This window comes from Talpa europaea (genome assembly GCF_964194135.1).
Source record: "Talpa europaea genome assembly, chromosome: 14".
NCBI classification, from domain to species: Eukaryota; Metazoa; Chordata; class Mammalia; order Eulipotyphla; family Talpidae; genus Talpa; species Talpa europaea.
Window position 1 is genome coordinate 14695323 of NC_140082.1, and position 18426 is coordinate 14713748.

General features: G+C 55.6%; 1 protein-coding gene across 4 annotated transcripts in view; it reads right to left on the bottom strand.

The window, feature by feature from the left end:
* Positions 1–18426, bottom strand: part of OSBP2 (oxysterol binding protein 2) — a gene marked incomplete at its 5' end in the record, with an annotated part of 105742 nt that overhangs the window by 13828 nt on the left and 73488 nt on the right. For all 4 annotated transcript variants that reach the window (XM_084253866.1, XM_084253865.1, XM_084253864.1 and 1 more), the window contains 3 exons: positions 1077–1194; positions 1769–1961; positions 5682–5935. In XM_084253866.1, coding sequence (XP_084109992.1) covers positions 1077–1194; positions 1769–1961; positions 5682–5935 — 565 coding nt within the window. The remainder of the gene's footprint in view (positions 1–1076; positions 1195–1768; positions 1962–5681; positions 5936–18426) is intronic.

An 18426-nucleotide genomic window follows, 5' to 3' on the forward strand; every position in this document is an offset into this window, starting at 1 on the left:
GGAACAGCTAAGCCATGCCAGTTTTGAGAGCAGTACAATTTAAGAATGATTCTGAGTGGGAAATACACTACCGCGAGACCGGAAGCGCCCTGAGGGGCTAAGAGGGACCTGAACAGCCCTTTCCCTGGAAGAAACTGGGAGAGTGGGAGGTAAAGGACGTTGCTCGGCAGAGGCACAAAGAGGATGGCCAGGGGCTTTTTGCCAGCTGCCCCCGATTGGGCTTCAGCAGGTCTAGAAGGCAACAGAACAGACATTGGTGCAAGGCTGCTGACAGGCTGCGTGCACTACCTGATGTGCACACTTGTGTGGGAGCATGGGGAGCTCCGGGGCTGGGCACACTCCTCAGGGCACGTGATGTGGGACAGCACAGGCTGCGGTCAGTTCTGTCACTGACCTGGGGGCCCTGCTCCTTCCCAGGCATGGCAGAGGCTCCAGACATCGGCAGAGCTCATTGGCCCAAGGCTGCCATACTCACCCACTCTGCCGTAGTGAAAGACCTTCAGCAATTTGATGAAAATAGAAGATTCTAATGAGGCTTGAATCCCTAATCACACTGAATCTACATGCAAGCCCGGACGCTTCCCTCTGACCAGTGTGCCCGCCTGCCGCCCTCCTCAGCACCAGCACAGCCACACCCTGGGCACATTCTGAGGCTCCCGGAGCACCTGACGGCATCTTCCTCAGGGCTAGTAAATGTCCTGGTTGCTACTCTGTGTTCCAATCTGTATTTAAAAGCATCCTGACAGAGCAGGCTTTTATGAAAAGCAAAACAAAGGCTTAGAAATAGAAAATAAAAGGTCCCCTGCATCTCGCTTGCTCTGGAGTGCTGGCGTGGTGGCACGGTGGCGAGGGCTCTGAGCAGCCCTGAGGTAAGAGTGAGCAAGCGGCAGCCTTCCGGATCTCCCCTGCTCCCCAGCCCCCGGAAATGGGTTCAGCCCAATGCCCTGTTTTCAAAACAACAACAAAAACTGGAGCAAAGTTTCAAAGAAGCAAAAACGCAAGTGCAAAGACCAGATGGCGCATGAGAAGGAGGAGGTGAGGAAGGCTGACTCTAGGAGGGCTCCAGGCCATGGCACCTGTCCTCCTTGGCCTGGGTGATCACGGTGATGAAGGACGTGGAGTCTTCCATGGCGTCAAAGTACTCGGTATCTTCATCTTCCTCACTGTCTTCTCCTTTGGGCGTCAGGAGGCTTCCTGCAGACACATGCAGAGATGCCGCCTCAGTTTACAGAAGTCCAGAGCCCCAAGGAACCCTCCCCACCTCCAACTCTGCCCCGCTCTGTGGTCCAGCCCCTCTCCACGTCCATCTGGTCCTGACTAGCCTGGCTGTGGCTGCCCTTGGTCCCTTTTCTAGAATGTCCTTTCCTCTCACCTCTGGCACAGAACCTCCCTCCTTCCAGAAGTTTCACCTGGTCTCTCAGTTTGTGTGTGGCCACCTTCCCTCTCTGACAGACCCCTTCCCAGTGTACTCAAGACCCCTCGATCCAGGTTAGGTGGGCAGCCACCTGGCCCCTTGGCAGCCCTGCCAAGGGCCTGGTTGAACTCACTGAACTTCTGAGAACTGGAACTAGACACAGGGAGGCTGTTGCCAGTGGGTGGTGGGCATGGAGAACACCAAGCCACAGAAGCAGGCCAGAGTTGGCCAAGACAAGCATAAGGGGTGCGCACATATCCGGCCAGGTGGGCGGGGCGGGGCGGGGGAAGTCAAAGGGACAGAGGCCAGTAGACTGAGCCAGCAGGCCCCAGGGGGTGGCCCTCGTGCACTCACCCTCACTGAAGCTCTTGGTGGGGTTGGCGGCCCGGCCAGGGGCGCTGCGGAAAGCCCGCTCGAGGCTGTTGTGCTGCTTGGCTAGCTGCTCGATGGTCTCCTCCAGATGGACGCGCTGCTCTTGCTCATACTGCAGCGCTCGCTGCCATTTCCGGCTGTGTGTCTCTGCGAGTTCCAGGAAGTCCCTGCAGGCCTGGAGGGAGGAGTGGCCTCTGAGCACCAGGCCTGGGCCAGGTTCCCTCACCCTCCATACCCTACTTGCTGGTGCAGGGCAGTGCGGAAGGCCCTGGGGTGCTGTCTCCCTCCCTCCTCTCATCGCGGGGTGCTCAGAAACATCTTTGCTGTCCCCTTTGGCCTCTTCAGGGGCCCTGGCTTTCTCGGAGCCCATCTAGGGATTGGCATCCGCCTTGGCCAGCCTCCCGGTCAGGACGCTAACGCAGGGGGTCAAACCCAGCATGTTGCCTGGGGCCCGAATTTTCAGCTGCCCTGTCATGGCTGTGGGAACTAAGGTTTGTCATAACCTGTCGCTGCTGACACCGAGGTTAGCTCGGGTTAGGTGCTGGCTTCGGCCCAGAGGAACGAAAGCCTTCTTCTGCCGTACTTGTCAGCTCGGAGAGGTAATGGATCTTGTCTGGCAGAGGAACTGGTACTGGAAATTTCCACCAAGTTACCTCAAAGTCGGCATCACATAACTGCTTTTAAGGTCCCCCCTTTAAACTTGTGGCCTATGCCATCCATATTCTTTTCAACTTCCTAGGTTGATAGATGGTTCTACCTCTTACGAAGCAGGGGGTGGTCATTCTGGCTGTCGTCACAGCGGAGGGGAGGGCAGCGAGGTCCATGGCAGGGACCTCTGGATGCGCTTGCTGGCCGCCTCCAGGAGGCATTTCCTTGGCCCCCGCCTGCATCCACAGACCCCGCCCCCACTCTCCTGCACTCCCTTCGCGCCCCTGGTCACACCAGCTGCCAGGTGCCACGCACCTCACCCTGAGGGCCAGAGATGAGTTCCCTGGAGGAAGAGGGGCACAGGGCCCTCATCGGGGATGGGGACACTAGTGTGAAGGGCTATGGGAGGAACCAGGGAAGTGATGGGGTGCGCCAGCTAAAGGGGTGCCTGGTATACTCCCTTGGGGGCTGCCACCCACATCTGCAGGGGCACTGGGTGCAGGTGCTCCAGAATGTTTGCTGCTTGAGTCAGCACCCTACTAGGGCGGGCCTCCTAAGGAGAGCAGGCTTGAGCCAGCGCCTCACTAAAGGGGTGGGCTCCATGTGGCTCTGTGTTGGGGCACTTGCCTAGGCCTTGCTGGCTCTCGTACCCCACAGGGTGAGAAGACACCTGGGGGCCAGCCTGGCTGACTCGAAAGGGCTCAGCCAGCCCCAGGCACGCTGCTCATACGAGCCCCTCTCTGGGCATCTGTCCTCCATCTTGTCACCCGTACCCGTAACCCGCAGGGCTCTCTATGGCCTCTGGGCCTCCTAGCCGCAAAAGCAAAAAGGGAAAGATAATCATAGCTCGAAGATGAAGTAGGTTCCCTCCCTATCCTTGACATTCATAGACACCAATACTTTGGAAATGACTATTTTCTTTTCTCAGGTGGCAGAGCCTCTCACAGACATGGCCCCAAATCCTCTCCAACATCATTTACTGGGGCGCCACCCCTCCCCCTCCCCCCACTGTCACATGTAGCCCACCAGGCGCTGTGTCTTCCCTTTTCTGGTTCAGTTCCAAACAAGCCTGCTTGTGCTAATGCCACCCCAGCCCCCTCATGCCCGGGGCAGGGCCGTCTGGGACATTCTCAGGAGCTCCGAGGGAACAGTTTCAATAGTGGACACAGCTAAAGAGGGAACAGAGGCCCAGGTAGGCCAGGGGACTTGCCAAGGTCACGAGGCAGAGGGGGTGACCTTGTCCAAGTCCCCATGGGCCCCACCTGCACATCTCCCAGGGCATGCAGGCAGTGCCGTCCCCATAGCCGCCTGGCCTTGGCGTGGACAAAGGGCTCCATTTCCACCTGCAGCCGGCCAGGATGGCCAGGTATGGCTGTCACATGTCTGACTTGTAGCGGCGCTCAGACTTTGGGGCTCCCAGATGGGCAGGTAACCAGACCCCTTTGCTCTCTGGGTACCTGGAGCTGAGACCACCTCCCCACACTCACCCCAGCCTATGGACCCCCACACATGGCAGCACTACTGTGGCCCCTGCCTCTCAGTGATCTGGGGCCATAAAGGCGGCGACAAGGAGGAAATGTGCACGAGGTGGGGAGGGGGGTGCCTGGGGCTTTCCTCCCCTTCGCACTGAGGAGCAGCAGGCTGCCTCCGCACACTCCTTCAAGGGCAGGAAGGGGCAAGGCTGAAATTAGGTCAGGACGGCCTGGCTCCGAGGCTGCCATTCTGGAAGAAGGGTGACCCTCTCAGCCCTCCAAGTTGGAGAAGGGGGACCTGAGGTCAGGCCCAGCCAAGCCACCGTGATGCAGATCCACTGCCCTCTGGCCCCACGATGCCAAGCAGCTCCTACATCAGGGCTGGGCCAGGCCCCACCCAGGCACACACAGGGGTCAGCCCCCCCAAACACGGAAGGGACTGTACTGACTTCCTTGATGTGAGTCACAGCATCAGGAAGCAGCTTTTCACTTTGATTCAAACTTTAAAATAGCCCTTTGCACATTCAAAATAGTTTACCTCTTGCACACAGGAACCAGCACCATCTGGACACCAGTTTGCCAACTGATTTTAGATATTTCTGGAATCTATTTTTACTTAACTTCCCAGGCTCCAAATGAGCGAGCTGTCGGGAGCGGCACGGTGGTCAGCTGGTCAGGAGCCTGCCCACCAGCCCCAGGACCAGGGGGACAGCTCCGGCTCCTGGGTGGGCACAGCGAGCCCACAGGCTCTCCGTACGGGCTCAGAGATGCCTCACAGCCTTTCCAGCAGCGAGGGGCTCCTTCTGCTGCCTCTTTATTTCTGTGATGCCACAAATCCGAAGCCCTGGCCGAGTGCCTGCATTGCTGCCCTTCTCCACCCCACCACGCCCCCCTCCCCCCCAGCCTGTGCTTCCTCCTTCCCTTCCAGCCTCCTCCCCTTCCCGCCCCTCCTCCACGGGCTCTCCCCTTCGTGGTCCTCAGAACTGGCCCCCCAGCCTGCCCAGCCAGGTCTCCTGTACACACCAAAGCACATCCTGTCCTTAGGGGACCCACCCAGAGACCAGGGGCTGCTCCTCTGCTCTGGGGTGGGCAGCCATTCTATGCTGGCTGTGCCCTGCCTGCCGCCCACACTGGCACCAGCTCTACCTTTGGTCTTCTGTGGGCACACTGACTGTATTACAGTGCCTTTCCATTAAAGGTCTTACAGGTTTTGCCTTGATGCAGATGGCAGACCCTATTTAGAGTGGGCAGGTTTGGGGGTTCCGGGGTCTTCCTCTCCCTTCCCTGTAACAGAAAGTTGCGCGGGCTCGGCGCTGTGCAGCGGTGCCTGGATTCCAGGAGGAATGGTTTGCTGACAGGAAGTGTGAAAAATGAAGCTGTGATGCCCACATGGGGCTTTGAGGGGTGAAGAAGGACCTGCCAGGCATCTGAAGGGCTGGGGGAAGGCTGTGTCCCTACCGTGCGGCAGGGATGGCTGTCAACTTGGCCCTGGCCTTCTTCCCCCAGGCCGAACCACCTACCCGCCTCAGCCGGAGCCACAGCCAGCTCTGGCTCCCCTCCCCCCACATACACAATGAACAGGAACGTCCTGACCCCCCGTGGCCACAGACGAGGGGTCCGAGGGCCCGGGAGGGAGCCGGCTCGGGAAATGACGTGAGGCCGCTGGAAGTGGAGCCTGGTCTGTCGCACCCAGCGCAGGGACCGCGGAGTTGGTGACGGGGGCCGCTTCCCTTCTGGGGAGCCTCATGCCAGGGCCGTGTGCAGGGGGCACTTACGTTGATCATAGCATTCGACGTGATCCGAAAGAGGGTGGCCCGCTCGTTCACGACCTTGAGCTTCTCGCTGCTCTCGGCTGGGATCTTGAGGCCGTCCAGCTCGGTCAGGGAGCGCTGGAGCGCCGCGCCGTGCTTGGCGATGAGGTCATTGCACGTGCTGAGGTCGTCTAGCTTCAGGGAGAGGTTCTTGATGGTGTGGTACAGCTCGCTCTTGTCAGTGGGGGAGGCGGTCTCCTCGTCGTCCCCAGAGTCATCTGTGGAGGGAAGCAGAGCTGACGTGGTGAAAACACGCACAAGGGCCCAGGAGGAGGCCGCACCCCTGAAAAATAAAGTGTCTGAGAGGGTGCCAGTTTCTGCTCCTGGCCAGGGTGAGGGGGCCTGCTAGTCTCCCCAGGGTGGGCACAGCAAGCTCTCCCGAGACAGTGGGCCGGCATGGCAGCTGGAGCGACCAGCTTGAAAGACAGGGCCTGGGCTATGCTGTGGAGGGGGCTTGGCAGGTACCTACCTGGGTGTGTGGCGCCAGGCCCCCTAAGCACCGCATGCAGGCAGGGGTGGCAGGGCTTGGTGGAGGGGTGGAGACTGCTGTGTGTGGGTAGCAGTGCCAGACCACAGAGACGTGGATGAAGCCAGCTCCTTCCCCTGCATCACAGACCCAGCCCAATCTCCCCGCTGTCCACCTTCCTGACCAGGCGTACTTTGTTCTCTGCCCCATGCCCACCCCTCAGGCATGCCAAACGGCCCTGTTTTCACGAACACTTGGGTGCGTTATCATTTGGGAATTTTCCCACTGTGCCCCACTGCCTGAACTTCCTCACATCACCCACCAGCGGTCTTGCCCCTTCCTATCCCTATGCCACCTCATCTTCAAAACCTGCCGGGAGAGCCCCAGGCCCAAGTCACACCATGCATCTCCCTCTGCCCAGCGCCATCCTCCTGCAGCCCTCCACCCAGCCCCCTTGTGGAAAAGGCCATTCTCATTCATGAAAAGCCTCTTGTGTGCAACACCGCCTGTGGCACACACAAAGGTGGCGGGTCCCACACAGGAGGGCCGAGCCTGGAGAAGAGGTGAGCAATAGTGGGAGACAGAGCTAGTGGAGAGGGGAGACGGCGACGGCCTCTGGCACAGTCAAGGAGCCTAGGCCTCCATCCCTCGGCAAATACATACATGGATATTTGAACAGAGGTTCATGGGAAAGACGGGACAGGTGGCAAGTGGGGTGACTGAGCAGGGTGGACAGAGAAGCCAGAGGCCAGGTAGGACCAGGGTAGTCACAGGAGGTCAGGGGCTGGAGAGGTCCCCGGACCCAGCCTGGGTGGGCTGATGGCCGCACCCAGCCAGCCCCAAGGCCATGCACAACCAGGAGAGAAGAGGCTCCCATGCAGCCCCCACAGCTGCACAAGTCCTCAAAGAAGGCACAGGGGTCACTCAGCGGACGTGCAGCCCGGCCTCCCGTGCCCCACGGTGTCTAGGGCTCTTCGGTCTGGGACACAGTGGGGGCAACCCCTTCGGGTCTGGGGGGAAGCAGAGCTGGACAGTGAGCGAGAACCTGTCTCCAGAGTGGCGAATCTGGCCTTGCTGAGTCCCCACGTCTCAGCTCGGGGTCGCGGGCTGGGCTGGCGAGGGGTGAACTCACATTGGAAAGGCAGACGAAACTCAACTACTAGAGATGCAAATGAAGAGATGATGTGACACTCCTCAAATTGGAAGAAAGGACGAATGGCATTAAATTGGCTTCTGCTTTCTGAAGAGGAAACTGACCATCAAGATCCTTGAAAATGACACCTCGGCTTCCAGCCCCGCTTCTCGCAGATGGGGCACTGGGCTGCGGGCAGGGCATTTAGCCCAGAGGAAGGACATGTCCGTACTGTCCCCACCTGCCTCTGTTACTCCCTCTGGGAATAACACCCAGAGACAAGGAGAACCCCAGAGGAACTAAGTAACAATCCACAGCGCGGGACACACACACACACACACACACACACACACACACCCTGTCCAGTCCCAACATCCCTAACATCTTATGGAAAATTTGCAACAGGACAAATAGCTCATTTAACCCTTGCACACTTGGCAGCCTCATTTCACAGGTGAGGAAACCAAAGCTCTGGGCAGGATGGGCCCTAACAGCTCTAGTGGGGCTGGGGTCGTCCCCCCAGTCATGCTGGTCACTTCCTGTCTCTCAGGACAGGCCACACTGCATCTGGCGCGGAGAACAAGCCTGATCCTGGAAGGGGCACACCCTGGTTGTCACGAGCCCGTGCACGACTCCCAGTGAGCCCCGATCCTCACTCCACAGTGGTTTCTCTTTCATGGAACTGAGAGGAGACTCGTCTACTGGCCCTCTCGTCCCACTGCTTTACCCCATCCTGCTCCCCCTTCCCAGTCTGTTAGCTTTCCCAGGAAGAGGGGAGAGCCTGAATGTTTTCAGGGGGGAGGGAGCTGCAGACCCCACCACCTGGTGCCCACAGGGCAGGAGGCGTCTGGGTCTAGAGCCCTCTCAGAGGGCAGTGGCGCCAGGGAACCAAATGGGAGAGAAACTGGAGCGGGAGATGGAGGGCCGGGAACAGGAGGGCTGCTGCCTTCCCATCTTCCTCTGCCCCCCACCTCCCGCCCGCTTTGCAAAGACCAGTTACTCCAAGCTGTGCCTCCCAGCAGGGCAGCCAGGGCTGCCTTTCCCAACGCCCAGCGACTTGCCCTGCTGTCTGCATGCCGATTCTGGTGTGCTCCAAAGGTTCACATCAAACCTTCACAGAAAAGCTACTAAGCAGGAGCCCAGCATGTGGCTCTGCTGTCTTCAAAGCCTGCAGTTTCTGAAACAAGGGCACGGGGCCTGATGATGGAGAAGCTGCTTCTGTTCTTCACCTTCCCCAGACACCTGGGGGCCAAAGAGGGCCCTCAGTTTCTAATGAAAATGACTTCTGGGTAGTGGCTGAGGAATTCAGGCCTGGCATTCTGCAGCCAGTGGCACCCTTGGGCTTTCCTGGCTAATGTGACAAAAGCCAACAGCAGCCCCAGCCGGTGGAGCATAGAAGAAGAATTGATCCGGACCCCTAACCAGGTGGAGCTCAGAGGGCTGGTGCAAGCAGTTCTTGAGATGGCAGGATCACGAGGAACAAGTTACCGTGGGCTCAGCACTCCACCCTAGCCTCAGTACCACCGTTTCTAGAAGACACCCGTCAATTCTCACCAGCTACACCGAAGAATGAATTGCTTTTTTGATTAGAATAAAAAGCTGACTGGGTGGCTGACTGGGTTGGCTAGCACCCCTCCCCCTTCAAATCCATTCCCTTCCCGGAACTTCAGAATGTGATCTAACTTGGAAGAGTTAATGCAGGCGGAATTAGTTAAGATAGAGTCATACTGAATATCCAGGACGGGTCCTTCATCCAATATAATTATTAGATGAGAAAAAATGCAGAGACACAGGTGAGCAGACTCTGCAATGCCGGGGGGATCACTGGTAACACCAGAAGCTAAAAAAAAAGCATCAAAAAAATTCTCCCCTAGGCTGACAGAGATCACAGCCCTGCCGAGGCCTGACTTCAAAACTTCTGGCTTCCTGAAGTGTGCAAGGATAAACTTCTGTGGCTTTAAGTCACTGTTTTGTGGTAATTTGTTATGGCAGCCCTAGGAAGTTACCGTGTAGCGTAACACAACACATAAAACTGTTACCTCCCAGCTGCGACAGGTCACAGATCCTAAAGTCAAGGTGTTGGCAGGGCTGTTCCTTCTCGAGGTTCTAGGAGAGAAGGTGTTTGCCTTCTGTCAACATTCCTTGGCTTGTGGCCAGCAGGCTGGCCCGCCCACCCACCCTCAAAGCCAGCAGAAAAGCATTTCGCAGCATCTTGCAACTACTCTGACCCTCCTGCCTGCTTCCTGTAAGGACCCTTGTGATTATTTTGGGTGCACCTGGCTAATCCAGAATCCTCTCTCCAGCTCAAGATCCTTTCCTTATTTGCAGCTGCCAAGTCCCTTTGCCATATAAAGCAATGTTTCTGGGGGCTTCCCTGGTGGTACAAGGGGTTAAGTCACAGCACTATGAAGCTATCCATAGGCACTACAGCACAGCACAAGTTCGATCCCCGGCCAGACAGGGAGCTAACTCACATGGCACAGCAGACGTCTCCTGTCTCGCCTGCTGCTCCCCTCAGCAGTGTGTTTCAGTCAGTCTGCCTGTTCTGTTCCCGGCTCTCTCTCTCCGATGAATCCTCTCACCCCCTGCACCTCTGGCCTGTACCCCAGCTCTTGTATGCATAAATAAATAAATCTTTTTAAAACATAAAAGCAATGTAGTCACAGCTTCTGGGAACTAGGATGCCTTTGATCATTATTCACTTACACTGAGTAGCTGTGGCTGAGCGAAACGCCAGCTGTGTTCTCACAAGGCGTCAAGCATGCTTGCCTCACTGTGCTGGGCAGTGGTCCCGGGAGCCTCTCTAAGCGCTGAGACTCCTGCCTGGGACTGAGACTAAACTGGAACTTCCTGGTCTCCATCCCACCAGCCCCCCCATCACCCTCCACTGGCACCACTCACCTCTGCACATGACCAATCCTGAGCTTCCTTCAAGTCACAGAGCCTAGAGGCAGAGGAAGCCCACGGGGTCATGAGCAAAGTGAGCGCTGATGCGATGTCGGCAGGCTGGGCACGGGAAGCTCCAGCTGGGTCTCGGTGCCCATGACTCGTGAGAATCCAGCATGATGCGGGCCGGGCACCCCCAATAGCCAGGGCCCGCTTCACCCTCTCCTATCGGGAGGCTCCCGGGAAGGAGTGGAAACAGCTGTTGCTGTGGAAACAGCCAGTGCAGTGGAACCAGGTGAGCTATTTTTAGAAGTGGAGGTTTTTTTTCCATCTTTTGGAGAAATGAATCAAGTTTCTGGGTGGGGAAGCCCCGGCAGGGAGCAGCTTTTTGAAACTAAGAAACCAAAAGACTCTCCAGATTGGTTTTGAATGAGGGGTGGGGAGGGGGTGGGAAGCAACCTAGGGCCAGAGGCCTGGTAGTCACCCCATTTTGTACTCTCTGGATTGTTTCTCAGGAGTCAAGACATGGGATTACGTGGGGCCCCTCCCCTTCACACTGGCTGGAGATGAATGAGAGCAGCTCTGGCTGAGGAGGGACCTCAGGACAGGGTCACCCCTTCCTCTGCACCTGCACCCAGTACTAGGGTCACTTTGACTGAGCTTTGCTCTGGGCCCTCAAGTCCCTCCCATGGGCCCCCTAGCCCTGGGCCCCCCAGCCAGCTTCCAGCCAGCTGGGTAATATCCAAACATGGACAAGGAGCATGGTGGCTTCTTGGAGGACAGGCGCATCGCTTGCTCATCTCTGCATGCCCTGTAGAAGCCTGGCACTAGGCCACAGGCCAGGCAAGTGGGTGCAGGGGAGACAAGCAGAGCCTGGGCCGATCTCTGGGAATTGGGGGAGGAGGTAGCCACAGGCGGGTCCCTACCCTCGGGATGGGCCACACCACCAGGTCTGCGTGCCTGTGCATTCTTCCCCCATCCCAGCTCTCCTGCTGCTCCTCAGGGCCCAGGGAGGGTGGTGAAGGCTGCCCCCCTCCCCACCCCTAAGGGGTGTCTGCACATCTGCCAAATGCCATGGACTCCACTGCACCAGGACTGAGACCCGAATGTCTATCAATGGCTGATGAGAACCTGTGTCACCAGCCGGATCATGCATGACCCAGGGTGCCCCCCTGGGCACCGGCCACTGCTGTCCGTTCCCTCTGCTGAGTCTGAGTAAATGGGACAGGAAGGGGACAGGCCTAATCCCTGGGCCCTGGGGGCTTTCCGGTCTTTGCTCTTGATCCCTGGGTGGCCACACCTCACTGGGGCCCCCAGACCGCTCTGGGGGGCATTCGCCCCACGTGAGCACCACGGACTCTGAGCAGGGAGTACATCCTATTTTTTCTTTTCCCGGTCAGGCTGGGAAAGAGACACCTCACCCAGGGCCTCTGAGGAGCTGCCAACAGGCGGGAATTGGTTTCAAGTGAGCACTGAGGGGCGCAGCACCCGAGGCAGAACCAGCCATTCCCAGGCGCAATGTAAACACCTCAAAGGTGCAATTACAGCAGATGGGGTGATTTTTACTTAGATTTCGGGAGACTGGTTAAGCTGCCGAAGCTTGATCACAGAATTCAATCAGCTGGCTGCTGAGAAGAGAGAAACAGGCCTCAAGGCAGGTCCACGGGGATGTCAAGGGGCTTTGGCGGGCCTGAGGACGGACAGCAGGTGACTCGGTGTCCCTGCCACATGTTGTCCCTCCCACATATGACACGGTGTGCTGCAAGAATCACAGCCGAAGAGGAAGGGCGCGGAGATCAAGGATCACGCCCAGGGGAGCCAGGCTCCTCACTGGCAGAGCTGGGGTTGCTGGTGGTATCTTTACAGAAGCCTGGGGCCCTGGCCGCCCCTGTGGGCCTGGATGCTGGAAGCAGAAGCCGGGGGTGGGACAAAGTGCAGCCCCTTACTCGGCCCTGAGAGGACCTGGTGGCCTCCCGCTGCCCTGGAGAGGGTAGGCCAGGAGGTGAGCCATGCCTGGGGGCGAAGGGTTCCCTGGTTCCCTGCCTCACAGGAGGGCCTGCCGACCTCCATCTCACTCAGACAAAGGGGAGGGGAGGCTGAGAGGTCTTTTGGGAGCTTCTGAGAGAATAGGGAGCCCGAGACCCCTGAGAGAGAAGGGGCTCAGACAGGAGTCCCCTCAAGGCACTGCCAGTCCTTCCTGATTGGGGAACCCACGAGGAAAGTAGGTCTGGGGGATACTAGTCCTGCAAGGGGTTGCCGGAGAAAGGAATCAGCTATAAACAAACTTTAGAAAAGATGAAGAATGAGGCCCCTCCCCCGAGGAGGCAGGTGACTGAAGGCTCTAAAGAGTTCAGCCCTGAGGATGCTGGAAGGCCTCAATGCTGGAAGCATCTAATCTGTTGGAAAATCAGATAATAAATAATAAACTGTGATGCCCTGGCAGGCAGATGGGAAAAACAAGCCAGAGCGCCAGCATCCTCTTGACGCCCGTGGTCCCTCCCTGTCTCACTGGCGATCAGCACAGATGTGTCAAAGACAGCGGCAGCCCCTGTGGGACCACATCTGGGCTGCCCCGCCACTCCCCCAGGACAGGGATGGCACCCTCAGCAGGGCAGCTATCAATAAGGCCAAGGTGGTGCCCCGGGGATGGGTGCCTGGCCTGACAGAAAAGCCGGGCTTGCTTCTTTCCTAATGAGCCGCAGGGGCAGAGGCCCCGTCCCATGAGCAGGAATCTGTAGACCAGGGTCTGTGGTGGCTGAATCTCTGTTCTTCCCCAGAACCCCTCGTCAGCTGGAGAGGCCAGCAAGCAGTGGAAGGCAAAAATCTTGGCAGGCAAGAAACACACCTGCTTCCTCTCCCTGGAGGTGCTGGGCACAGGTCAAAGCCAAGAAGAGGGGTGAAAATAAGTGTGCGTGAGTGAAGGTGAGGACATTGGGATGCCCACAGGTGCCCCTCCTCAGCAGAAGGTTGTGACCAGGAGCCACAAGGTCCTCAAGATGTGGACAACTCTGGGGGAAGGGCTGACCTCCAGGAGAATAAACATAAACCAGAGATAGGAGGTTGGGGGGTGTCCTGGATCCAGCCCCACAGGAGCGCACCCTCCCCAGGGCTTCTGCAGTTGCTCACCTGGCCCTGCCTGTCCAGGCATGAGCCTCACCCAAAGGTCAGAGGCGGGCTGCTCCCAGCCCAGGGCAAGGCAGGTGCAGGAGGCCAGACCTCGTGCCTACTGGACTCAGGTTGGCCATGATGCTGCTGCCCACGACCCTGGGTGGCGCAGGGGCGGGCCCTGGAGCTGAAGTACTGACTCTGCCCTTTGCTGTGGAGACCCAGACTCTGCCTGCTTCTCAGCCTGGGAGGCACCTCCCGCAACACCAGCTCTCTAAGCTGACGGTGTCTCCAAGTCCATCCCCCTCCACAAAAGTGAGTAGTGTCCTGAGGCCACCTGGCAACCTCACTTCTGCAGGTTCCACTGCAGGTTCTACACCCCAACCCATCAGTCTGCCTGCTTCTGGTTCAATCAGAAAGTCCCCACAGGCCTGGGGATGGAACCGCCTAGTGGGAAGGGGACCTCAATATTTAAAAACAAAACAAAAAAAAAACCTCTCCAGGAGACTTCATTCTGCAGCCAAGGCAAGAGCTGCTGAGTTAGATCCCTTCCACCCTCCCCCAGCTTTAACATCCCAGAATGCCAGGCTCCAGCCACAGCCATTGCCCCAGTATCCATATTTGTCTCCTGCTCCCCCTGAACCCCCAGTTCTTCAGATGAGGGAACCAAGGCCAAGGAGTGTGAGTCAGGGAGGAGGGCATGGTGCCTTGGCATCTGGATCCAGGGGTCCCCTCTCCAAAGTCCACACTGCCTTCTGGTAGCCAGAAAAAGGGGAAAATGTGCTAGTCATCCTAACATTTCAGAAATTAATTTCCTGAGTTCCATGTTGAAGTCTGGCCTTTGTCCCCATAACACACATTCTTGTCTTGCCTTCAACCTACAAGCCTTTTCCAGGCTCGAGGGCTTGTTACCTGTGGGCAGCTGTCCCGTATCCTGTGGAGTTAAAGGCTGTGATGTCAGCAGCAATGGCTGTGAGGCCAGGCAGCAACACTGCGGGAGGAGCTTCTGCGCTCGCTGGAGGGTGGGGACCGCTGCCGGGGCACTCAGCTAACAGGTGGGGACCGCTGCCGGGGGCACTCAGCTAACAGCTCTGCGGCTGATGATTTCTGACCTTTGAGAGGGACCCTTTACAAACAAGGGGTCTGGCCGGTGTGACTGGTTCATTTCACTCACCGCCAGCGTCTGTCTCAAGGCCAAGGCAAGTGGGACTAAGTTCGAAAGCAGGCCTGGCAATCCACGCATGAGAACCCGCTGCTCCCTCTCAGCTGGCACCAGCACTGGTAGGTGGGGCCGCTGGAAACTATCAGTTCACATTTTCCTGGCCTGAAGACAGCTGCTTATCTCTGGAACTCATCCGAAGCCCATGTGAGCACACAAAAGCGCTTCTAACCTGGGGACTGCTGCCTTTAGGCAGCAGGGGAGGGAGGCCCCACCACCTGGGAGCCCTGGGGCCCTGATGGGCCCTGATGACCACACCTCAGAGCCCTGCGTGCAGATGGAGCTTAATGGAACCTGCTGGATGGACGACACAGAGGTGGTGGGGGATGGTACAGACAAGAGCAGGGAGGAGGGAGGGGTGCTTTGGGGTTAGAAGAGTCTGGTTCCAGGCTGTTCCTTTGTGTGTCCTTGCCTCTTGGGCTAATCAGGAATCCAGTGTGAAATGACTCACATCATGATGCCCCTGGGCCTGCCCTCCTGGGTCAAGCCTTGGCTGCAGTGCCTACAAAGATCCTCTTTCCCACCTCTTCTGGCTTCAGTGGAGTGACTGAGGGGAGAGGGGGGGGCGACGGGAGGGGCAGCTGAGTTCTATGGGAAGGGCACGGAAGACACCCACAGTCCCTGCTAAGTCGGGATCTCATACTCTCCCTGGTAAGGCTGACAGGCAGTCATGTCTTAAATGAGGGGATATAGCAGCCCCCTTTTCACTGCCCCAGAAAGACAACCTCTCCCTTTTTATGAGTTGGGCAGACCGGAAGACCCTCTGTTACCCCAATACCTGCAGTTACTGACATCTTAATCTTCAATTCTTCATCTGTAAAATGGGTTTAATGCCTGGAAAGTTCTCAACAAGTACTTGGCACACAGTCAGGCCACACACATTGGCCTCTGTTACCTAGCTATAAAAATGATCCATATTTAAGGTAAAAGATATTTTTTAAAGCTCTGTAGGGAACAGGAAAGCACGAAGAAGCAACAATCACTAAATTAGTAAAAAAATAGTTTTTCTAAAAGAAACAGAAATTAGAAATTCTAACCCATGATGGTATTTATCAAGAAAATGAAGGTGACAAACTGTTCCTAAAAACTGAAAGGGGGGTTTCTAATTGCCAACTCCTGGTGAGCAGGAGCTGTAGCCTGGCAGGAAATAGTGCCCAGGGGACCTTGGGGTGGAGCAGGAGGAGGAGGCAGCGGTAGAAGGGAGAGGCTCGAGGAGGTCAGGGGAGGGAAAAGCCAGCAGAGATGGAAGGAGGAAGTGGCGGGAAGGTAAGAATGAGGAAAAAACATTGTCTCAGAGCAAGGCTTGAGAGCAGGGCCTCTCTCCCGCCTTAGGCTCCCCCGCAGTCTGTGAGGGCGCCAGAACACAATCTGGTAAATGCGAAACCCCACGGAGAGGCGGGCTTGAGTTATAGGCAGTCTGCAGAGATCCAACAACTTTGGGCCAAGTTTCCACCCAAGACTCATTTTGAATGAGCTCCATGGTAGTCTGCTGGGGCACCCCTTAAACAGACCAGCCACCCTGTGCCTGAGACCTTGTTGGGCTCCTGCTCAGGCCCACCACCCGAAAGGGGGGGGCCCAATAGGGCGCCATGAGGCCTTTGGGGAACTGTGCTGAGGAACATCCCAGGTCATTTAGGACCAGACAGTTGCAGGGTCTTGGAATGGCCTGTTTTGTCAAAGGGCCCCTTTCTCAGCCAGGTGGGCTTCCGGCAGAGGCCCCAGCAGTAGCAGCAGCAGCCGCTGCCCTCTAACAACACGAGGCCATGTGACCGTCCACTAAGGACTCTGCCGGGCAGGTCCCTTGGTGGCACTGCACTCCCATGCTGGGGACTCAATTTTGGACCCCTTAACTGTCAGGGTGCTGAAGTCCCTGGGAGACAGGGTCCCCACCCATGGTCCTCTGGTAGGCAGCTTTGATTCTGGGATTTGGCTCCCGAGGCCCTGAGAAGGGATGTGCCAGGAGGCGGGCACGCAAGCCAACAGACGAAGGGCAGCACCTTTTCTGTAGAGAAAGAAAAGAACCCAAAGGTATTCAGCCCACAAAAATGTCCTTCAAAAATGAAAGGTGAAATAAAAATACTTTCAGACAAATAAAACCTGAGAGAATTTGTGGCTAGCGGACCTGTGACGACAAGAGAGGTCCAGAGTTCTTCAGGCTGAAAGAAAATGGTACGAAATGGATACTCAGATCCAGACAAGGGAGTGAAGAGTGCTAGGAAAGGTAAATATGTGAGAAAATACAAAGAATGCTGCTTTTCTCACTTTCACATGTCACTTAAGAATAACTGTAGAGCAAGGTAAAAGTGAACGGCAGGGTTTAATTCAGAATCAAAAGCAAAAAGGACGCAGCCGAAAGGATGGGTGTGGGCAGTGAAGCACCTTATCGGAAGGCTCTTAGGTGGCAGCTGGAGCCGTATATTATTTAAATGAAACCACAACGAGTTAAAGATGGATAATATAAAACATCAGATAAGCACGAAGAAAAGAGAGCTAATAAAGGAAAGAAGATGAATGCTAAAAATACTACCTTAGATGGCAGGAAGGGGAAACATAATAAAAATCTAAATGAGACAAACAGCAAAATGGCAGATTTAAGCCAAACCATTTCAGTAATCACTGCCATGAGGGTGGGGAACATGATACCTCCCCCAAAACTATTTCAAGCCCGCGAATTTATCAGGTCATATAAAAAAGCAAGACTCATTTTATGCTGTGTATAATAAAACTCCCTTAAATAATTAAAAAAAAAAGATAAAACCACCAACCATATACTGTCTGCAAGAAACACACTTTAAGTGTAAAGATAACGGTGGGTTAAAAGTAAAAGATTAGAGGGGCCTCTAATTAGAGGGGCAAGTCTCAGCACTATGAAGCTATCGGCAGCCACTGCAGCATGAATTCAATCCCCAGCCAGGGAGGTGGCCCACAAGGCACAGCAGACCTCTCCTGTCTTGCCCGCTGCTCCCCTCAGCAGTGTATTTCAGTCAGTCTGCCTGTTCTGCTCCCCACTCTGTCTCTGGTGAATCCTCTCACCCCCTGCATCTCTGGCCTGTACCCCAGCTCTTGTATGCATAAGTAAATAAATCTTAAAAAAAAAAAAAAAGAAAGTAATAACAAAAAGGTATCAGGAAAATATCCAAACATATGGAAATTAAACTACATACTTGCAAGTAACTAATGGGTCAAGTAATAAATTACAATGAAAGAAAATATTTAGAAATATATGATAAAGAAAACATGACTTATCAAAAAATATGTGGAATGCAGTTAAAGCTGTGCTTGGAGGAAAATGCATAGCTTTAAATGTCTATTTTAGAAAACATAAAGGTTTTTTTTTAAGATTTATTTATTTATGCATACAAGAGTGGGGGTATAGGCCAGAGATGCACCAGAGACAGAGCGGGGAACAGAACAGGCAGATGGACCAAAATACACTGCTGAGGGAGCAGCGGGAGAGCCAAGAGAGGTCTGCTGTGCCATGTGGGTGTCTCCCTGGCTGGCCAGGGATCGAACTCGTGTTACAGAGGCTGCGGATGGCTTCATAGTGCGGTGCTTAACCCCTTGCGCCACCAGGGAGACCCCCTGAAAATATAAAGGTTTTAAATTAATGATCTAAGCATCATTCTTAAGCTAGAAAATGAGCAAATTATATTCAAAGTGTGTAGAAGGAATAAAATGGCAAAAAGCAGAAATCAATGAAATAGAAAACAAAAAAAAAAAGGAAAAAGTTATATTACATAAAATACAAATATAAAAGAATGATCATCACTACAGGTGTTAACTGACTTTAAAAGAATATTATATAAAACATGCCAATAAGTTTGACCCTTTTGAGGAAATGGGGAATTCCTTGAAGAATAAATTACCAAAATGACACAATAAAAAAAGAAAATCAGGTACA